A 24676-nucleotide genomic window follows, 5' to 3' on the forward strand; every position below is an offset into this window, starting at 1 on the left:
TCAATGGGGTATTGAAATAATGAAAAAAATATGACCGGAAATGACACACTTGCGTCACTAATGACGTCGTCATGTGAAAGGTCTCGGCGTCACGTATGACGCCAGAAATGACAACGTTGCGTCATAAACGTATCTTTTCATGCCAAAAAAAGTTTTGACGCAATAAAGTCTAGCATTTGACGCACCCGCGGGCCTAAAAAAAAAAAAGGACTAAACCCCAGGTAAGAAATAAAATTCTTAAAGTGTTTATATTCCCAAATATGAAACTGACAGTCTGCAGAAGGAAATACATGAACCTGACTCATGGCAAATATAAGTACAATACATATATTTAGAACTTTATATAATTGCATAAAGTGCCAAACCATAGCTGAGAGTGTCTTAAGTAATAAAAACATACTTACCAAAAGACACCCATCCACATATAGCAGATAGCCAAACTATCGTCGATCTGAAAAGGGATGTCTGAAAAGGGAGGTAGGAGATGAATCTCTACGACCGATAACAGAGAACCCATGAAATAGACCCCCGTTAGGGAAATCATCGTATTCAATAAGTGATACTCCCTTCACGTCCCTCTGACATTCGCTGTACTCTGAGAGGAATCGGGCTTCAACAATGCTGAGAAGCGCATATCAACGTAGAAATCTTAGCACAAACTTACTTCACCACCTCCATAGGAGGCAAAGTTTGTAAAACTGAATTGTGGGTGTGGTACGGGGTGTATTTAGAGGCATTTTGAGGTTTGGGAAACTTTGCCCCTCCTGGTAGGATTGTATATCCCATATGTCACTAGATCATGGACTCTTGCCAATTACTTGAAAGAAAATAATGATTACATTTTTTTCTATGTGAAGAACATAGGAATATAAACTATGCGTAACCAACTTAAGGTTCCGTGGTTTAGGGGTAACGCAGTTTCGGGTTAGCGCACATGAAGAATTAGTTATCTTAAAGGGATACTAAAGACAATTTTTTTCTTTAATGATTCAGATGCAACATGCAATTTTAAGCAACTTTCTAATTTGCTCCAATTATCAATTTTTCTTCGTTCTCTTGCTATCTTTATTTAAAAAGCAGGAACGCAAAGCTTAGGAGCCGGCCCATTTTAGGTTCAGCACCCTGGATAGTGTTTGTTTATTGGTGACTACATTCAGCCAACCAATAAGCAAGCGTAACCCAGGTACTGGACCTTCTAAGCTTTACATTCCTGCTTTTTATTGAAATATTAAATATAAAATATTAAAAACATATTAATTATTAAAAATTATAGGTATTGTAATATATATATATATAATGCATTATTTAAAATTTATAATTAATAATATTTTTTTAATATTTCAATAACGCGCCTTAAGATAACTCATTCTTCATGTGAAATTCAATTCAATTTATCATTAAAACCCAGGAATTGTATAGTTTTTAGGTCTGAATGACAACATAAATATTGGTAAAGGGGTTCATGTAACCAGAAATAGTTTAGGTCCATACTTAGGTTGGCAAAATGTTGGGGAGCAGCTCATACATTCCAATTCTGTTGATTTTTGGAGCAGCGCAGCCGCATGTTGCCAAACCAGTCTCATTAGTCATTGATTTTTACATTTCACTGTAATGGCTCGGTGACATGGACCCACTCTGTGAAATGGAACTAAAACACATGTGCTGAACTATTACTTACTTATGCCCATTGGGTATTTCTATCTTTCCCATACTAAACAGACATTGCTCTTTAAATATGTATGACGGGCGTAAGCAGCCTTACAGAATGATATGAATGCAACCCTTGCTTGTTAAATGTGACCCCTTGATCTATTCTAGGTGTACATGTTAGAATATAAACTCGCAGATCCATTTGTTTTGTAGATTGGGTTATCACCCAACCAGTATTTTACCAACACATAGGGTATCTAAGTTAAAAGTGAAGAATACATATAGAAATAAAGATAATTTATAAAAAAAAAAGCTGGCAAAAAGATGCGCACCAAGTATGGGGCGATGAGCATCTGACTGTTGTTAACTAGCAGTCATCGATCTCGCTGCTATTCGGCTTTTTACCAACTTTATTTATACCCTGTAACTCAACACCGCCACTATACTAAAATGTTTAAACCCTATCCCGCCACTCCCAGGCCCCGCCGCCACTTAAGTTATTAACCCCTATTCCGCCGCTCCCGGACCCCGCTGCCACTAAATAAAGTTCCCACATCGCCATAAACTAAACTAAGCTATTAAACCCTAAACCGCCAGCCCCCCACATCACCATAAACTAAATTAAGCTAGTAACCCCTAAACCTAACAACCCGCTAACTTTACATTAAAATTACAACATCCCTATCTTATAATAAATTAAAACTTAACTGTAGAATTAAAAGAAACTATATTAAACTATTAATTAACCTACTCTAATTATTATACCAAAATTACATTTAACTAGCAATTAAATTAACTATATTACATATTAAAAAACCCTAACCCTACTCAAATTATTTAAATCTAGTATTAAAAATTACTAAATTACAAAAATAAATTAAAGCTGTTACAAAAAACAACAACTAAATTACGGAAAAAAAACAAAAACACAGTATCAAAAATAAAAGCGAATTACACCTAATAGCCCTATCAAAATAAAAAAGCCCCCGCAAAATAAAAAAAAACCCTTGCCTACAATAAACTACCAATGGCCCTTAAAAGGGCCTTTTGCGGAGCATTGCCCCAAAGAAATCAGCTCTTTTACCTGTAAAAAAAAATACAAACACCCCCCAACAGTAAAACCCACCACCCAACCAACCAACCCCCCCAAATAAAAAGCCTATCTAAAAAACCTAAGCTTCCCATTGTATGCTCTTTTAACTGACCAGACCCTACTGTAAAATTAAAACCCACCCAAAAAACTTAAATAAACCTAACACTAACCCCCGACGATCCACTTACAGTTTTTTAAGTTCCACTTGAAGGATCCATCTAGCCAGCAAGAAGTCTTCATCCAGGCCACCTCTTCTATCTTCATCCATCCGGCGAAGTGTTCATTCATGTGGCCTCTTCTATCTTCATCCATCCGGCGTGGAGCGGGTCCATCCTGAAGACATCCGGCGCGGAGCTCCTTTCAATTCGGTAGCCACAGTAAACTGGAACTTGAATGCAAGTAACGTCATCCAAGATGGCATCCCTTGTATTCCTATTGGCTGAAAGATTCCAATCAGCCAATAGGATTAGAGCTGCTAAAATCCTGATTGGAACAGCCAAAAGAATGAGAACTGCTCAAATCCTATTGGCTGATTGGAACAGGCAATAGGATGATAGCTGCTCAAATTCTATTGGCTGATTGAAACAATGGCAATGTGGGGGGCTGGCGGTTTAGGGGTTAATAACTTTATTTAGGTTGCGGCGGGGTCCGGGAACAGCGGGATAGGGGTTAATACTTTTATTTAGTTGCGGCGGTGTTGGGGAGCAGCAGGATAGGGATTAATAACATTATGTAGGTGGCGGCGATGTCGGGCGGCAGATTAGGGGTGTTTAGACTCAGGGCTTATGTTAGGGTGTTAGGTGTAAACGTTACTGGTTTTCTACTATAGAAATCAATGGGATATCTGGCAGCATCGAACATAAGCTTTCGCTGCTTTCAGACTCCCATTGATTCCTCCCATTGATTCCTATGGCATCTGCGACCTCCAGGGTGGTGGATTGAAAACCAGGTACACTGGGCCGGAATAGCCGCGAGCGTACCTGTTAACTATTTGATAACTTTTAAAAAGTGTCAAATAGTGCAGAATGTGTATTTGGAACATCTGTAATGACGTAAGCATCGATCTGTGTCGGATTGAGACCGGCGGATCAGATTTCAACTTTTGCCGGTCTGTAGGCTTTGATAACTAGGTCGAATCAAGCTTGCCACAGTTACGATGTGGAATTCCAGCGTATTTGCGGTTGACGGCTTAATAAATATCCCCCTATATCAGAGGAAAATTTGTTCTAAGTGTATTTGAATCTAATTTTAAATGAATGATTATTTATGTCAGTCCTAGAAGCTTTTGCAAATATATTCTAATGAGCACAGCTGGTATTTATTTCCAGAAAAGGTGGCAACCCTGTTTGTAGATCATATCATGTTTACGGTGATTTACAGCACACAGTGACTCAGAGACAAACAGTATCTAACTTTGACTAATGTTCTTTTCATTCAGCCTTCCAATAGATTAACATATCAGCAGAGTATGAATGTTATTAAAACAAATTAACACCTTGTTTGCTGCTATTGTTTTTCAATGAACACCCCCCCCCCCCACACACACACACACACATACAAACACAACTTTCCTTACTTGGAGGAGCCAACCTGAGTTTGGAGAATGCAGGACTTGCCTCTGTCAATGTTTAGCTTCAGCAGAAATGAGAAGATAACAAACTGCAAATTATAGATACCTATGTGGCAGGGTTAGGCTTGTGAAGTCTTCCATGTGATCTTTCAGTTTTTAGAACTGGAAAATATAACATTAAATAACTTATATTAAAGGAAAGGGGACAAAATAAATAATGAAAGCATATTGCAATATTGTTTTACTATGCATAATCAAGCATTTTATATTACAATCTCAAAGTGCTTACTGTCTCATTAATACTACTTTATAAAGAAAGGATAATAAGATCAAGTTAAAATACCAAACCATGCATGTTATGCTGTAGTTGGAATGGAGACAAATGCTGCTCTATTATTTATGATGGTACAAAGACTGCAAGTTGTGACTTCTCTCTCTGTGATTTAGAAAAGCTGAATGAATGAATTGTGTACTTTGTCTTTTCAGTATCCAAACACACTTCCTTAATTGTGTATGTTTATTCCCAATAGCTGAAACTGATAAAGATACTGTTTGTGCAGCCTGTCGTGACGGCTTCTTCTCCAACATATCCTCATCCACAGAACAGTGCAAACCCTGGACCAAGTAAGCTTTTTGTTAGTACTGTATGTAACCTAGGGACCAGGCAAACACTGGGAACCTTTAGCCATTATTTTGTTATGCATAAATTCATCTGAATCACCCAAGGATAGAGCAAGTATAGAAATATGAGAGGTTTTAGATACCCATTTTACATTTATATACATTTTACAGGTTTTCTTATAGAGACAAAGGAGCATGATACCCAAAGGTTGGATGCAGCATATTTGACTAGAAAATATCATATGGTCATCTCTATATAAAAAGAAAGATATGGAAAAATGGACTTACCAAGGAACATGCACCTGGCATATGCAGACAGTCACTTTGTTTCCCTCATCAGTTTAAAGAAGTTTGCAATGAGATCTCATGAGATTATTGTGAAATCTCACAGTAAACTGTAAAATCAGTACTGATTATGCTGTTTGTTTTTATTGTTTTTTTTTTCACCATGCAGATAACAGTAAAAAGAGTACTTAAATATTCTCTTTTTTACATAAATATGCTGATGTGATATTTTCTAGTCATCCTTTTAAAACATGCTGTATCACTTTCAAGTGATGTAGCTTATCTATAAAATATCCCTTTAACATTTCTAAAACCATTTAAGGCACATACAATGGTTATTGCCTCATTATTCAATGTTTATTTGATGCTGTCATTAGCTTTTGGGGATAGATTTTCACATTGCTCAGTCTTATTTTATGTTATCACCAGATAACTCTACATTTAGTTAAAGTGTACAACTGTATTTAAGGGGACAGTCTACTCTTGAAAATGTTTATTGTTTAAAAAGATAGATAATCCCTTTTATTACCCATTCCCCGGTTTTACATAATTAACACCGTTATATTAATATACTTTTTTACCTCTGTGATTACCTTGTATCTAAGCATCTTCAGACTGCCCCCTTATTTCAGTTCTTTTGACAGACCAATCAGCCAATCAGTGCTGACTCATAAATAACCACATTAAGCAGAATAGATTGGTATGTGTTACACAATTTAATCCTTATAGCCATGAAATTTTACAAATCATCAATAGGTATAGGCATGTGTTGAAGAATCACAGTAAAGATGTTGAATCTTTTCAGAAACCACCTATGATGGCTTATAGACGTGTTCCTAACCTGAAGGATTTAGAGGTGAAGAATGATATTGGAACTAGCAAAACAAAAAATTCAGAGCCACATCACCTCTAAGAATATGGGTACTTTCCCATGTTTTAAATGTGCTAACTGTATCTCAGTAATAAGAGGAACTGAAGTTCTGCATCCTCAGACAGGAAAAAGTTTAGGATCAAGGGTTTTTGTACCTGTAAATCCTCTTATGTTGTGTATTTAATAAAATGTTAATTTTCCAGGATTTTACAGGGACAGACTTAGCCAACACAGGTCTAATATTAGGTGTGGTGCCAAAAAGGTGCCCATTGCTTGCCACTCCTTAGAAGCAGGACACAATATATCACAATTAAGATGGCAAATAATTGACAGTGTCGGCCTGTTAAGGAGAGGGGGCAATAGGGAGCTGTTACTTAAACGTAAGGAATCTACTTGGATCCACAGGTTGAAGGCATTGGTCCCTAAGGGACTTAATAGAGAAATTGATATGCCTGTATTTCTATAAAAATATTAAATAACGGTGATGCATTCTATCTGTTAGGCAATATTTGTTTTTGTTACATATATGTATAGATAATGGTTTAAAAGTAAGGTCTGACCACTAGGTGGCAGTATTATATACATTTAAATAATAATAATAATAACCAATCAAAGGCCGAGAACAAGCCTGTGATTAAAAACAGTGATTGGAAATGTTAATTGGACACATAAAGCGGGCATACAAAAAGTACAAGGCAGATCCTATTATATATTAACATAATATGACTTAGAAACAAATCATGCAGTTACTATATCATTCATAATGAATAAAATACACATTATGCATAATAAACAAATGTGGTACTCAAGTGTAAAACTAAATCAAAGTACTAAACACAATGCAAATATACACATATAACAATTAGAAACAGAAAAAATGTTTAACACCAAACCGTATATGCTCTACATATAAAAGGAAATGTTTAATAATAATGATAATAAATATAGGCAACATCTAACCTTCAAGAACAATGACAGTATTAAAAATAATTTAATGATATAAGGAATGTGACACAAGACAGCATAAATAACCACAATTCAGAACATACGGGTTAGTTGTCAATAAAGTAATTCATGTCACATTCCTTATTCATTCCAATAGGAAGACAAATTTTTAATTTTAACATCCAGAACAGTAGAACAGTTCTTTCTCTTGTTAAGTGTATCCAGTCCACGGATCATCCATTACTTATGGGATATTCTCCTTCCCAACAGGAAGTTGCAAGAGGATCACCCACAGCAGAGCTGCTATATAGCTCCTCCCCTCACTGCCATATCCAGTCATTCTCTTGCAACTCTCAACAAAGATGCAGGTAGTAAGAGGAGAGTGGTGTATTATATTTAGATTTTAACTTCAATCAAAAGTTTGTTATTTTTAAATGGTACCGGAGTGTACTATTTTATCTCAGGCAGCATTAGAAGAAGAATCTGCCTGCGGTTTCTATGATCTTAGCAGAAGTAACTAAGATCCACTGCCGTTCTCACATATTCTGAGGAGTGAGGTAACTTCAGAGGGGGAATGGCTTGCAGGTTATCCTGCAATAAGGTATGTGCAGTTAACATATTTCTAGGGATGGAATTTGCTAGAAAAATGCTGCTGATACCGGATTAATGTAAGTTAAGCCTAAATACAGTGATTTAATAGCGACTGGTATCAGGCTTATTACCAGAGATACATACTCTTATAAAAGTGCAATATAAAACGTTTGCTGGCATGATTAATCGTTTTTATATATGCTTGGTGATAAAACTTATTGGGGCCTAGTTTTTTTCCACATGGCTGGGTTGATTTTTGCCTAGAAACAGTTTCCTGAGGCTTTCCACTGTTGTAATATGAGTGGGAGGGGCCTATTTTAGCATTTTTCTGCACTGCTAAAATTACAGACAGAGACACTCGGCTTCCCTCTGCATGATACAGGACATCTCTGAAGGGCTCAAAAGGCTTCAAAAGTCGTGTTTGAGGAGGGTAACAACCACAGTCGACCTGTGGCAGTTGTTGTGACTAGTTTTAAAAACGTTTTTTTCATTTATTATTCCGTTTTTGGTATTAAGGGGGTTAATCATCCATTTGCAAGTGGGTGCAATGCTCTGCTAACTTGTTACATACACTGTAAAAATTTCATTAGTGTAACTGCCTTTTTTCACTGTTATTTCAAATTTTGCCAAAATTTGTTTTTCTTAAAGGCACAGTAACGTTTTTTATATTGCTTGTTTAACTTGATGCAAAGTTTTTTCCAAGCTTGCTAGTCTCATTGCTAGTCTGTACAAACATGTCTGACATAGAGGAAACTACTTGTTCATTATGTTTAAAAGCCATGGTGGAGCCCCATAGGAGAATGTGTACTAAATGTATTGATTTCACCTTAAACAGTAAATATCAGTCTTTATCTATAAAAGAATTGTCACCAGAGGGTTCTGTCGAGGGGGAAGTTATGCCGACTAACTCCCCCCACGTGTCGGACCCTTTGCCTCCCGCTCAAGGGACGCACGCTAATATGGCGCCAAGTATATCAGGGACGCCCATAGCGATTACTTTGCAGGACATGGCTGCGATCATGGATAATACCCTGTCAGCGGTATTAACCAGATTGCCTGAATTAAGAGGCAAGCGCGATAGCTCTGGGGTTAGACGAGATACAGAGCGCGTAGATGCTGTAAGAGCCATGTCTGATACTGCGTCACAATATGCAGAACCTGAGGACGGAGAGCTTCAGTCTGTGGGTGACATCTCTGACTCGGGGAAACCTGATTCAGAGATTTCTAATTTTAAATTTAAGCTTGAGAACCTCCGTGTATTGCTTGGGGTGGTGTTAGCTGCTCTGAATGACTGTGACACAATTGCAGTGCCAGAGAAATTGTGTAGACTGGATAAATACTATGCAGTGCCGGTGTGTACTGATGTTTTTCCAATACCTAAAAGGTTTACAGAAATTATTAGTAAGGAGTGGGATAGACCCGGTGTGCCGTTGTCCCCCCCTCCTATATTTAGAAAAATGTTTCCCATAGACTCCACTACACGGGACTTATCGCAGACGGTCCCTAAGGTGGAGGGAGCAGTTTCTATTTTAGCAAAGCGTACCACTATCCCGGTTGAGGACAGTTGTGCTTTTTCAGATCCAATGGATAAAAAATTAGAGGGTTACCTTAAGAAAATGTTTATTCAACAAGGTTTTATTTTACAGCCCCTTGCATGCATTGCGCCTGTCACTGCTGCGGCGGCATTCTGGTTTGAGGCCCTGGAAGAGGCCATCCATACAGCTCCATTGACCTTAATACAGGCACGAAAGCCTGTCACCAGGAAAATCTACCACAAGATATGGCGTAAATATCTTCATTGGTGTGAATCCAAGAATTACTCATGGAGCAGGGTTAGGATTCCTAGGATATTGTCCTTCCTACAAGAGGGTTTGGACAATGGATTATCAGCTAGTTCTTTAAAGGGACAGATTTCTGCTCTGTCTATTCTTTTACACAAGCGTCTGGCAGAAGTTCCAGATGTTCAGGCATTTTGTCAGGCTTTAGTTAGAATTAAGCCTGTGTTTAAACCTGTTGCTCCTCCATGGAGCTTAAACTTGGTTCTTAAAGTTCTTCAAGGGGTTCCGTTTGAACCCCTTCATTCTATTGATATCAAACTTCTATCATGGAAAGTTCTTTTTCTGATGGCTATTTCCTCGGCTCGGAGAGTCTCTGAGTTATCTGCCTTACATTGTGATTCTCCTTATCTGATCTTTCATTCAGATAAAGTAGTTCTGCGTACAAAACCTGGGTTTTTATCCAAGGTTGTTTCTAACAAGAATATCAATCAAGAGATTGTTGTTCCATCATTATGTCCTAATCCTTCTTCCAAGAAGGAACGTCTTTTGCATAATCTAGACGTAGTCCGTGCCTTGAAGTTTTACTTACAAGCTACTGAAGATTTTCGTCAAACATCTAACCTGTTTGTTGTTTACTCTGGACAGAGGAGAGGTCAAAAGGCCTCGGCAACCTCTCTTTCTTTTTGGCTTCGGAGTATAATCCGCTTAGCCTATGAGACTGCTGGACAGCAGCCCCCTGAAAGGATTACAGCTCATTCCACTAGAGCTGTGGCTTCCACCTGGGCCTTTAAAAATGAGGCTTCTGTTGAACAGATTTGCAAGGCTGCGACTTGGTCTTCGCTTCATACCTTTTCCAAATTTTCCAAATTTGATACTTTTGCTTCTTCGGAGGCTGTTTTTGGGAGAAAGGTTCTACAGGCAGTGGTTCCTTCCGTTTAAGTTCCTGCCTTGTCCCTCCCATCATCCGTGTACTTTAGCTTTGGTATTGGTATCCCATAAGTAATGGATGATCCATGGACTGGATACACTTAACAAGAGAAAACATAATTTATGCTTACCTGATAAATTTATTTCTCTTGTAGTGTATCCAGTCCACGGCCCGCCCTGTCCTTTTAAGGCAGGTCTAAATTTTAAATAAACTACAGTCACCACTGCACCCTATGGTTTCTCCTTTCTCTGCTTGTTTCGGTCGAATGACTGGATATGGCAGTGAGGGGAGGAGCTATATAGCAGCTCTGCTGTGGGTGATCCTCTTGCAACTTCCTGTTGGGAAGGAGAATATCCCATAAATAATGGATGATCCGTGGACTGGATACACTACAAGAGAAATAAATTTATGAGGTAAGCATAAATTATGTTTTTTTCTCCAGAATTTTATATTTATTGCCACCTCTAATGGGGACGGTAGCTCTAGCAATAATTTTTACTGACATATCAGCTTTATCAGTGAAATGATAGCCATTACAATGATTGGCTACAGCAGAATCTTTGTTATAATTTTTGACATCCCTGGTGTGCTCACCAAATCTCTTCCTTATTTCCCTAGATGTTTGGCCAGTATATTGGCACTGACAAAGGTTACAAGTTAGCAGATAAATAAAAAATATTGTGCCACAACTGGCATAAAAATTAATATCAAACTGCTGTTCGTTGGTGCTGCTAAAGAAATTGCTACCCAATAAAACATGGGCACATATGTGGCAATTTATTTTGCCACACTTGAAGTTACCTTTTTTATTTAGCCAAGACAGTCTGAAAGCCTTATTGTCTTTTATCATGCTAGGAGATAGACTCCGTGCTAGTGTTCTAGGTTTTTTTGGAACAAATATGAAATTATTTACATAAGATTTTAAAATGTCATCTCCCAGGAGAATATGCATATGCTTCTTTAGAATTTTTACAATTGTGTCATACTGTTGGGAATATTCAGTGGTGAATACTATAGCATCCCTAAATGTATTATCCTGACTATTAGTCGTATTCGTTTTTTGTCATTACTAATATGGGTCTTAAGTTCATTGCGGCATTTCACTAATGGTCCTTCTTTATAACCAAACAGGAAAAAATTTGACAGTTTGTTACTCAGCACTCAAAAGAAGTACCTGTATCAATGCAAATACTAAGTAAGGACAGGGGAGATCACCTGCAATCAGGGATCCAATTAAAACTTAACTTTTACTATGAATGATATAAAATATTAATATGAAACAAACAGTGTGTAAATTTGAGACAAACAGTGTGTGTATTAAAACATGAATTAAAAATATATTACATAGGGTGATAGTCTCCACCAATAGAATATTAGACACCAAGGAATCAGTTAATAATTATCAGGCACACAGCCCAGCGCAAACCAATGTAATGGGCTCACGGATTGCAAAAGATTATTAACTAAAAAAGAGGATTGACCTCATCACAAATTACTCTAGTTAATTCAATAGTGGAGCCAAGGTAAGCACTATTCTGTGTGACTAGAATTAAGCTATGAGGACATTGCCTCCATCGATTCAATTAATAAGGGCTGATATGAAGCGACTATTGTGGAGGAAAACTAACACCCAATACGCCTGATGCGCATTTCGCCGTTAGCACGGCTTTCTCAAAGGCTAATTTGTCCAGGATGATTGACAAGCTCTGCTCTTGCACCGTTGGCTGTGCAAGTGCAGGAAGCATGGCTGCGTGAGGGTTTTCTCAGCAGATACTGCTTTGGAGGCCCGAAAGGTGCGCAGACAAGTTCCTTGTCTGGGAACTTTGTTTACATGGACCTTAGTATATCGGGGGCATAGTTTTTTTTTTATATACAATTTTATTTATTAAATACGAGTGTTAGCCATGAGGTAAATCACTTGAAAGTGATGCTGCACATCTGTAAAAAGCTGACTAGAAAAAATCACATTAACATTTCTATGTACAAAAAAAGTAATATATTTAACCCTAATATGTCTTCACCTCTGTGAGCAGTTGTTTTATTGTCATCTGCATGGTGAACAAAAAGCAAAAAAACAGCAGCCAATCAGCATCGTTAGTGCTGAGTTAAAAATTTGCTTTACTGTGGTCTTGTGGGATTTCACCATACTCTTTCAGATTAAGATTTCATAGTAAATGTCTTAAAGGGACCTTCTGGTCAAAATTTTAATGCACATAGATGAATTCTATCTTTGAATAGAAACATATTTGCAATATACTTGTATTTTTCTCTGCATGTGCATGGAAGCATAGCTAGATATTCTCAGTGCACCAGCATTATAATTAAACCAACAGCAAGATTACGAGTTTGGAGTTATGGGTGAAAAATCAGCGTTATGCTTCATAACGCTGCTTTTTCCCTAACGCCGCTATTACAAGTCTTGTAGGTATAGGTGTGCCACACACCTTTTTGGCCGTCACGCAACTTCAGTACTGCACTTTTTAAAAAGTCCTTTTTCAATGGGACTTCCATAGCGCTGGGATTACGAGTTTGCGTGGGAGGCCAAAAAGTGAGCGGTACACTCTAGAACCACAAGATCCGTACCGCCATCTAAAGTCAGTAGTTAGGAGTTTTATGTTACAAAGCTGTAGCATAAAACTCATAACTAAAGTGTTAAAAAGTACATTAACACCCATAAACTACCTATTAACCCCTAAACCGAGGCCCTCCCTGATCGCAAACACTAAAATAAAATTATTAACCCCTAATCTGCCGCTCCGGACATCGCCGCCACTAAATTAAATTATTAACCCCTATTCTGCTGTCCGCCCACACCGCCGCTATAATAAACCTAATAACCACTAAACTGCAAGCCCTCCACAAAGAAATATACTAAAATAAATTATTAACCCCTAAACCTCTGACCTCCCACATTACTAACTCTACATAAATATATTAACCCCTAAGCCTAACATAACCCTAAGTCTAACCCTAACGTAACCCTAAGCCTAACACCCCCTAACTTAAATATGATTAAAATAAAGCTAAATAAACCTTACAATTATTACGTAAATAATTCCTATTTAAAACTAAATACATACTTACCTGTAAAATAAAACCAAAGCTAGCTACAATATAACTAATAGTTATATTGCAGCTATCTTAGGTTTTATTTTTATTTCACAGGTAAGTTTGTATTTATTTTAACTAGGTAGACTAGTTAGTAAATAGTTATTAACTATTTAATAACTACCTACTTAAAATAAATACAAAGTTACCTGTAAATTAAACCTAACCTGCCTTACACTAAAAACTAACATTACAATAAAATAAAATAAATTAAACTATTAAAATACAATTTTCTAAATTACAAAAAATAAAAAACGAAATTATCAAAAATAAAAATGTATTACTCCTAATCTAATAGCCCTATCAAAATAAAAAAAAAAACCCCAAAAAAAAACAAAAAAAAAAAACCTAGCCTACACTAAACTGCCAATGGCTCTTAAAAGGGCCTTTTGTGGGGCATTGCCCCAAAGAAATTAGCTACTTTACCTGTAAAAAAATAATACAAACACCCCCCAACAGTAAAACCCACCACCCAACTAACTAACCCCCCCCCGATAAAAAATAAAACCTAACCTAACCATTGCCCTGAAAAGGGCATTTGGATGGGCATTGCCCTTAAAAGGGCATTTAGCTCTTTTACAGTGCCCAAACACTAAGCTAAAAAAACCCACCCAAAAAAACCTTCAAAAAACCTATTGTGAGGATTTATTATATGATTAATGTGAACCCAGTTGTATCTACTCCACTCAGTCTCACACCAAACCTGGGTACCTTGATAAACTAGGAACCTTATTCTGCTCATTGACTGAGGGTGACCAGTTTAGGTCAAAAGTAAATTACAACTAACTTTAGTTGCTGGAGATATGCACAACAATGTGAATGTGCTAATACTCTCCTAATTAATATAATAACTATTGCTAAACAATAAATAATCTCTTTGGAGATTGAATATATTATAACTTTATGTAATTGAAGCTCTGTTAGTATCTCTTTAAATAGAATGTAGCATATCACTCAGATACAATACTTGAATGTTCAGGTTAGTATAGTTCATATGCAAACTTATTTATAAATACAGCAGGATTGTTATGGCATTATATTGTATGCAGAAATAACCAGGTTATATGCAGAGGATGTTAAGCATGCAAACTTTCCATTAGTAACGTATATGTATCAGATTGAATTGTTAGTCTATACAGTCTTTGGAACATATGATATTAGCGTAACTTCGGCAATAACTTTATGTTAAGTACGATACCCATCACTTCATGACCAGCGTGTACTTGTGGAGTCTTTGCTAGCTGGCGAATAAGTTGTCCTGAGAAGCAGTGTAGAATCCGGCAACAGAGAGGAGCTGCGACACTGACTCCCGGAGTGCTGATGACGTCAGACGCCGAACTACTGCAGACACGCTGTATGTCAGTTAGCGTTTCAGAATAAAGTATGCTGTCCTGTGATTGAAAAGAACTTTGCAGATATAAGGTTAGCAAACACTTGATGAAAAATAGAGAGAGCTTCTTCAAAGTTATGATCACTCCTCATGCGAATCAAATTACCAAGCATAGTTGAATTAGAGAGGAGGGCTTATAAAGGCATAACGGTCATGTGATATTATGTTTAAAGGGACAGTCAAACGTGGAAAACATGAAGTATAGAGAGAGAGAATTACTGTGATATGACACCTATCCTCATCCAGCCGGCAAAGTCATCATCCAGGCGGCAAGAAGTCTTCATCCGGGCGGCCTCTTCCATCTTCATCCAGCCGGCGAAGTCCTCATCCAGATGGCAAGAAGACTTCATCCAGACGGCATCTTCTATCTTCATCCATCCAGCGCGGAGCGGGTCCATCTTCAAGACATCCGGCGCGGAGCATCCTCTTCTTACGATCCTCGCTGGAAAATGAGTTTCCCTTTAAGTGACATCATCCAAGATGGCGTCCCTTACATTTCTATTGGCTGAAAGATTTCTATCAGCCAATAGGAATTAAAGGGGAAAAAATTGAGCTTTCATCCTATTGGCTGATCCAATCAGCCAATAGGATTGAGCTTTCATTCTATTGGCTGTTCCAATCAGCCAATAGGATGAGAGCTCAATCCTATTGGCTGATTGCAACAGCCAATAGGATTTTTTCCCCTTTTATTCCTATTGGCTGATATAAATCTTTCAGCCAATAGGAATGTAAGGGACGCCATCTTGGATGACGTCACTTAAAGGGAAACTTAATTTTTCAGCGAAATTTTTTTAATTAGCAGCAGGCAGCAGCCAGATACTTAAATAGATTAGATCAATCATTTGATTATAGGACTAGGGGAGTGCTACTTAAAAACAACTTGCCTTTATTCTTATCTTTTAAGTATTTAGCAGATAATTAATTATATTGCAAGTTTTGCATTAGTAGATTGCAAGTTTTGAGAAAAAATTTAAAAGTTTTTTTTTTTCTTTTTTTTCAACAAAAGCAGTTAATTGATTGCTGCTGCTATATTAACTGTATAATTTATTATAAAATATAAATTATTATAATTATACTAGTTAAAACACTATTTTATTTGAGAATTATTAGCAGTTTGCAGAGAGTCTCAGAGTTTTTAAAACAAATAAACAATTATATATTTTATAACAGCTTCACAGCTACTTACCTACAAGTTATAAAAGTAGTCACGGCTGCTATCTGCTGTAATTATACTAGTTAAAACTTAAAACACTATTTTAGTTTAAAATTATTAGCAGTTTGCAGAAAGTCTCAGAGTTTTTAAAACAATAATATATTTTATAACAGCTTCACAGCTACTTACCTACAGTCCTACAAGTTATATATTTTAGAACAACCGCAAAACTACTTGCCTACTAGTTTTAGACTGTAGTTCACCTTGCCCATTGACGGCTGTCACGGCTGCTGCCTGCTGTAATTATACTAGTTAAAGTTAAAACACTATTTTAGTTTAGAATTATTAGCAGTTTGCAGAGAGTCTCAGAGTTTTTAAAATAATTATATATTTTATAACAGCTTCACAGCTACTTACCTACAGTCCTAAAAGTTATATATTTTAGAACAACCAAAAATCTACTTGCCTACTAGTTTTAGACTGTAGTTCACCTTGCCCGTTGACGGCTGTCACGGCTGCTGCCTGCTGTAATTATACTAGTTAAAGTTAAAACACTATTTTAGTTTAGAATTATTAGCAGTTTGCAGAGAGTCTCAGAGTTTTTAAAACAATTATATATTTTATAACAGCTTCACAGCTACTTACCTACAGTCCTAAAAGTTATATATTTTAGAACAACCAAAAATCTACTTGCCTACTAGTTTTAGACTGTAGTTCACCTTGCCCGTTGACGGCTGTCACGGCTGCTGCCTGCTGTAATTATACTACTTAAAGTTAAAACACTATTTTAGTTTAGAATTATTAGCAGATTGCTGAGAGTCTCAGAGTTTATAAAACAATTATATATTTTATAACAGCTTCACAGCTACTTACCTACAGTCCTACAAGTTATATATTTTCGAACAACCAAAAATCTACTTGCCTACTAGTTTTAGACTGTAGTTCACCTTGCCCGTTGTTCTTTAAATCCAGGAATATATATGTTTTCATAAATGTACATTCAACATTCTTATTATTTTGCAGCTTTAATTAATCATTTGGTTAATATATATATGTTATTATATAATTTAACTGAGCAGGTAGTGTAGGCTCCTCCATTTGTGCACTGTCGCACGTGAACATGGCTGTACTGAAGAGTATGCATTCATAGATTTAAGATGTCTGTGTCCACTATGAGGAACACAGTGAGCAATGCATGGTGAGGATATGGAAGACCACAGGCACAGTTCTTGTTAAGGCCAGAAGTGTCAGGGCAAGTAAAATATCAGAGAGGGCCAGAGGCAAAGGCAAAGGATGGTGAGAACGGTCAAAAACAGCCCACAGACCACCTCCAAAGACCTGTACTACTGGGAATATTGTTGAGGGTCTCATGGATTCCACTCAATATCAGCAGATACTTGAGAATAATGTTGAGGAATCAGTCACAAACTTCAGCTGAAGTTACCCCCAGGCCGGGGCTGGATATTTCAAGAAGACGATGACCAAAAACACTGCTGGTTCAAATGGGCGGGGCCATTTGAGGGGCGTGACTTTCACAAAGGGGTGTGGCTTTTTAAATGGGTGTGGCTTGTTAAATGGGCGTGTTTTTAAAAAGGGCGTGGTTTTTCAAAGGGGTGTGTCTTTCTAATAGGGGGAGGGTCTTGTGCACCCCCATCCTAAAAATTCACCAGCCGCCACTGCCGCCCGGATGAAGACTTCTTGCCCCCTAGATGATGACTTTGCAGGCTGGATGTCCTGATTTTGATAACTGTAAGTGGATCATCGGGGTTAGTGTTAGGTTTTTTTAAGGGCTTTTTGGGTGTTTGTTTTTTTTTTAGCTTAGGGTTTGGGCAATGTAAAAGAGCTAAATGCCCTTTTCAGGGCAATGGTTAGCTTAGCTTTATTTAGATAGGTTTTTATTTGGGGGGGTTGGTTGGGTGGGTGGTGGGTTTTACTTTTGGGGGGTGTTTGTATTTTTTTTTTACAGGTAAAAGAGCTGATTTCTTTGGGGCAATGCCCCACAAAAGGCCCTTTTAAGGGCCATTGGCAGTTTAGTGTAGGCTAGGGTTTTTGTTATTTTGGGGGGGGCATTTTGATTTTCATAGGGCTATTAGATTAGGAGTAATTTGTTTTTATTTTTGATAATTTCGTTTTTTTAATTTTTTGTAATTTAGTGTTTTGTTTTTTTTGTAATTTACAAAATTGTATTTTAATAATTTAATTTATTTTATTTTATTGTAATGTTAGTTTTTAGTGTAAGGCAGGTTAGGTTTTATTTTACAGGTAACTTTGTATTTATTTTAAGTAGGTAGTTAGTAAATAGTTAATTACTATTTACTAACTAGTCTACCTAGTTAAAATAAATACAAACGTAGCTGTGAAATAAAAATAAAACCTAAGATAGCTACAATATAACTATTAGTCATTTTGTAGCTAGCTTAGGTTTTATTTTACCAGTAAGTATGTATTTAGTTTTAAATAGATATTATTTAGGTAATAATTGTAAGGTTTATTTAGCTTTATTGTAATTATATTTAAGTTAGGGGGTGTTAGGCTTAGGGTTACGTTAGGGTTAGGGTTACGTTAGGGTTATGCTTAGGGTTAGGTTTAGGGGTTAATATATTTATTTAGTGTTAGTGATGTTGGAGGCCAGAGGTTTAGGGGTTAATAACTTTAGTATAGTGGTGGCGACATTGGGGGCGGCAGATTAGGGGTTAATAACTGTAATGTAGGTGGCGACGATATCGGGAGCGGCAGATTAGGGTTAATAGTTCTATTTAGGTGGCGGCGATGTTAAGGGCGGCAGATTAGGGGTTAATAACTGTAATGTAGGTGGCGGCGATATCGGGGGCGGCAGATTAGGGGTGTTTAGACGTGGTTTTTATGTTAGGGTGTTAGGTTTAAACATAACTTTTTCTTTCCCCATAGACATCAATGGAGCTGCGTTACTGAGCTTTTGTTTCCACGATCGCAGGTGTTAAGCTTCTTTTTTGATGGTTCTCCCCATTGATGTCTATGGGGAAATCGTGCACGAGCACGTCAAAGCAGCGCTCGTATTTCGGTGCTGTATGGAGCTCAACGCCACCATATCGCTCGCACAAGCCTGCTTTTTACAAACTTGTGATAGCAGCGCTATAGGGAAGTGAATTAACGCCGCTTTTGTGGCGGTCATTAATTTCCCTATAGCGCAGAAAACTCGTAATCTAGCTGCAAGTCATTAGCATACGGAATAAGCACCTTAGGCTCTCCTAGCAAATGCTTTTTTTTAAAAATGCTGGTGCATGGTGCATACTTAAATACATAATTGAAATAGCTATAGCTTTTATTAGAAGCATTTTTCCTAATACATGTATATTAGAAAAATGCTTATATTCAAAACTGAAATACATCCATATGGATTCCAATTTTGCCTAGAATGTCCCTTTATACTAAGGAGGGAAATAAAGTAATCCACATTCCCTTGCAAGTCCCGGGTCAAACACCCGGATTAGATCCTTTACAATTGTATGTAGCTACAGAGAAAATTGTGAGGTAAAATATCTTCCTTTTACACAGATACACAGCATCACTTTCAAGTGATTCAGCATTTGGGCAACTTGTCCCATTAAACACTGATTCTAGCTATGCAGAACTAGTTTAGTTTACCATAGAGTGGATGAAGTTACCGCATTTTAAAGTTCCCTCTACAGGTTATTTGCATAACGCAGCTCGGTGATACACACTAACTGCAGCAGGCACATTGTAATTAACCCCTTTATTGCGGATGACGGCACATGGTCATCCACACAGATACATTTTAACAGATGGGCTGGTTAAGACTTCAATGGCTATGGTACAATGTACTTGTTGGCAAATAATGGACTTGGTACTTTTGTTTTAAGGACACTAAAGTTAAAATTAAACTTTCATGATTCAGATAGAGCAGCAATTTTTAACAACTTCCCAATTTACTTCCATTAAAGGGACATAATACTCATATGCTAAATCACTTGAAACTGATGCAGTATAACTGCAAAAAGCTGACAGGAAAATATCCCCTGAGCATCTCTATGTAAAAAAGGAAGATATTTTACCTCACAATCTCCTCAGCTCAGCAGAGTAAGTTCTGTGTAAAAAGTAATACTTCACCTGCTTCCAGCTGCAGGTAAAAAATTTAAAAAAAAAATGAAGAAATGAACAGCAGCCAATAAGCATCAGCAGTGCTGAGGTCATGAACTCTTTTACTGTGATCTCATGAGATTTTACTTAACTCTCATGAGATTTCATATTAAGCTTCCTTTACCTGATTGGTGAAATAATATGAGAGTGCATGAGGCTCATCCCCTAAGCTGTCCTAGGACAGACACACTAAAATGCTGCTTAGAAATCCTTTACAATGGGATGTGGCTACTGAGGAACTTTTGAGGTAAAATATCTTTCTTTTTTACATAGAGATGTTCAGGTGATATTTTCTAGTCAGCGTTTTACAGCTATGCTGCATCACTTTCAAGTGTTTAAACATTTGGGTATTATGGCCCTTTAACAAAATGTGCTCAGTCTTTTTATATTTACACTTTCTGAGTCACCAGCTCCTACTGAGAATGAGCAAGAATTCACAGTATATACCTATATGCATTTGTGATTGGCTGATGCCTGTCACATGATACAGTGAGTTGAAATAGACATAACTTTGAAATTTGTCAGAAAAAAGTATCTACTACTCATTTGAAGTTCAGACTAAGGGGCTGCTTTATTAACAGTCGGACAGACATGATCTGCTGTAGCGGATCATGTCCGCCCCACATCGCTGAATGCCGACAGCATACACTGTTGACATTTAACATTGCACAAGTAGTTCTGGTGAACTGCTTGTGCAATGCCGCCCCCTGCAGATTCGCGGCCAATCGGCCGCTAGCAGGGGGTGTCAATCAACCCGATCGTATGAGATCGGGCAGATTGATGTCCACAGCCTCAGAGGAGGTGTATGAGTTAAGAAGCAGCTGTCTTAAGACCGCTGCTTCTTAATTCCTGTTTCCGGCGAGCCTAAGGGCTCGCGTGGAAACGGGCATTCGGGGCCATTCGGCCCTTAATAAATCGGCCCCTAAGTGCTATTGCATTGTCTTTGTATCATGCATTTGTTGATTATGCAAATATACTATATTTACTGGTCCTTTAATGGGTCTTTTACCTTGTTAATGTAGCTTAACCCCTTAAGGACCACAGCACTTATTCATTTTCTGACCGTTTGGGACCAAGGCTATTTTTACATTTCTGCGGTGTTTGTGTTTAGCTGTAATTTTCCTCTTATTCATTTACTGTACCCACACATATTATATACCGTTCTTCTCGCCATTAAATGGACTTTCTAAAGATACCATTATTTTCATCATATCTTTATATTTACTATTAATAATTATAAAATATGAGGAAAAATCTAAAAAAACACACTTTTTCTAACTTTGACCCCCAAAATCTGTTACACATCTACAACCACCAAAAAACACCCATGCTAAATAGTTTCTAAATTTTGTCCTGAGTTTAGAAATACCCAATGTTTACATGTTCTTTGCAAATTATAGGGCAATAAATACAAGTAGCACTTTGCTATTTCCAAAATTAGCGATAGTTACATTGGAACACTGATATCGGTCAGGAATCCCTGAACATCCCTTGACATGTATATATATTTTGTTTTTAGAAGACAACCCAAAGTATTAATCTAGGCCCATTTTGGTATATTTCATGCCACCATTTCACCGCAAAATGCAATCAAATAAAAAAAATCGTTCACTTTTTCACAAACATTTTTAAAAAATTTAGGTTTCTCACTGAAATTATTTACAAACAGCTTGTGCAATTATGGCACAAATAGTTGTAAATGCTTCTCTGGGATCCCCTTTGTTCAGAAAAGCAGACTTATATGGCTTTGGCGTTGCTTTTTGGTAATTAGAAGGCCGCTAAATGCCGCTGCGCACCACACGTGTATTATGCCCAGCAGTGAAGGGGTTAATTAGGGAGCTTGTAGAGAGCTTGTAGGGTTAATTTTAGCTTTAGCGTAGTGTAGTAGACAACTCAAAGTATTGATCTAGACCCATTTTGCTATATTTCATGCCACCATTTCACCGCCAAATGCTATCAAATGAAAAAAATCGTTCACTTTTTCGCAAACATTTTTAAAAATGTTAGGTTTCTCACTGAGATTATTTACAAACAGCTTTTGCAATTATGGCACAAATGGTTCCCCTTTGTTCAGAAATAGCAGACATATGGCTTTAGCGTTGCTTTTTGGAAATTAGAAGGCCGCTAAATGCTGATGCGCATCACACGTTTATTATGTCTAGCAGTGAAGGGGTTAATTAGGTAGCTTGTAGGGAGCTTGCAGGGTTAATTTTAGCTTTAGTGTAGATATCAGAGTCCCACCTGACACATCACACCCCCTGATCCCTCCCAAACAGCTCTCTTCCCTCACCCACCCCACAATTGTCCCCACCATCTTAAGTACTGGCAGAAAGTCTGCCAAAACTAAAATAAGAGTTTTTTTGGGGGTTTTTTTGTTTCTTTTTTAAAAAACATAATTCTGCTGTGGGATCCCCTCATAGCCCCCAACCACGCTTATCCCCCCCACAAACAGCTCTCTAACCCTCCCCCTCTATCTTATAGTTCGCCATCTTGGGTACTGGCAAATTCTGTAGTGTAGCTGCCCCCCCCCTCAATATCCAACCCCCTCCCAGATCCCTTAGGCAAAAATTCCCATCCTCCACAGTCCTTTCCCCCACCATATTGGAAAAAAATATTGTTTCATAGTGTAGCGTTCGCACACGCTCCCGCCCCATGCACGCGCCCGCCCCAGTGCATGTGCCTGTGCGTGCCCCCGGCGGCCCCGATTGCGATCCCACCTCAGCTATGTTTTCCTGGACACTTATGAATTGCACATGCTGCAGGGTGTGCAGGGAGGAACATATATTGTGTTTCTGGACAGCACTATTCATATTCCTCCTTACACACCCTGCAGCATGTTTAACTTATCAGTGTTCTGTATGTTAAGGGACGGGTGGCAACCCTACGCCCCCCTCTGACTTACAGTGTACCATCGATAGCCTCCCACATTGGCTCCCACCCACCAACGATCGCGGCCATAGATGGCCGATGCAGAGAGGGCCACAGGGTGTCACTCTCTGAATCGGGTGGCTTAGAAATGTTATTGCAGACGTCACTGCAATAACATGAAAGCGGCTGGAAGCCATCAGGATCGCTTCCACCGCTTGGAAACACCAAAACGTACAGGGTACGTCCTTGGTCGTTAAGGACATTTTTTTGTAGGACGTACCCTGTACGTCGTTGGTCTTTAAAGTGAAAGTTAAGTCAGAAGTTGAGCTATTTATAATTCGATATTACATTCAAAATAAGGTGCAGTTTAATTCATGACTTTTTAATGCTCGTTGTCTAAATACCTTTTTTTTATTGCGGATAGTGTTCAATTGAATATGCTTCCTCCACCCGCGATAAAAAAATATATTCTGTGGCGGTGACAGAACCATCGGTATCTAACCGATTGGTTCCCCCATTGGCATCTCGAGCACCAAGAAAAACGCCCACGGCTTCTAGTGAGCATGCAGCTAACTCCGATCTCATTTTTTTCTTCAAGCGCGTTCACATTAGCCGCATGCGCATAGAAAAAGGGAATCCTGTTTTCGTCATTCATTACAGGTACATGGAGCTTGTGATTGTAGCAGTTTCCATAATCACAAATATAGGTAATTGTAAGTATAATATTGAAAAATGCATATTACATAATGCCATCTACAGTAAGCATTGCTTTGTAAATTATATCGGCAATTTTGGATAATACACAAATGATTATTGTGCTATTATACATAGCCTATTTTTCATTCTTTATATGCATACATGAGATGTTCTTTTTCTAAGTATTGACAATTAGTTAGTCACATTGCGCATGTGCCAATTTTTCCTTGTCGGCTACGAGCGAACATCCTTACGTAAATGACGGGTCTGTTCGTTGAACAGTAAAGCCAGCAATAACCCGGAAGACGGCGAGGAGGTAGAGGAAGAGACTACATAATACGATCGGAATAAATATAATTATTTTAACAGACGTTGAATTTACAAAAAAAAAAGTTAGCAACTTTATTATTTGATATGAATTCTAACTGTTGCTCTATTCCCTTGAAGCAAAATTTACTTTCACTTTAAGGGATTAAAGGAATACTGATCCCACATTTTTTTCTTTCATGATTCAGACAGAGCATGCAATTTTAAACAGCTTTCTAATTTACTCCTATTATCAATTTTTCTCCGTTCTCTAGTAATCTTTATTTGAAAAAGCAGTAATGTAAGTTTACAAGATGGGCCATCTTTGGTTCAGCACCTGGGTAGCGCTTGCTGATTGGTTGCTATATTTAGCCACTAATCAGAAAGCGCTTCCCAGGTGCTAAACCAAAGATGGGCCGTCTCATAAGCTTACATTCCTGCTTTTTCAAATAAAGATTCCAAGAGAACGAAGAAAAATTAATAATAGGAGTAAATTAGAAAGTTGCTTAAAAATGCATTCTCTATCTGAATTATGAAAGAAAACAATTTGGGTTCAGTATCCCTTTAACACGTTTGTTGTGCTCCTTTGTATGTAGTTTGTGCTAATGTTTTACATAATTTAATTTAGATAACATTTATGAGAGAGAAATTAAAATTGTTTAATTGTACATCAGCTTACTATCTGT

General features: G+C 37.7%; 1 protein-coding gene across 2 annotated transcripts in view; it reads left to right on the plus strand.

The window, feature by feature from the left end:
• Nucleotides 1–24676, plus strand: part of TNFRSF11A (TNF receptor superfamily member 11a) — a 367845-nt gene that overhangs the window by 328747 nt on the left and 14422 nt on the right. For both annotated transcript variants that reach the window (XM_053714632.1, XM_053714633.1), the window contains exon 5: nt 4844–4937. In XM_053714632.1, coding sequence (XP_053570607.1) covers nt 4844–4937 — 94 coding nt within the window. The remainder of the gene's footprint in view (nt 1–4843; nt 4938–24676) is intronic.

This window comes from Bombina bombina, chromosome 5, assembly GCF_027579735.1.
Source record: "Bombina bombina isolate aBomBom1 chromosome 5, aBomBom1.pri, whole genome shotgun sequence".
Lineage (NCBI taxonomy): Eukaryota > Metazoa > Chordata > Amphibia > Anura > Bombinatoridae > Bombina > Bombina bombina.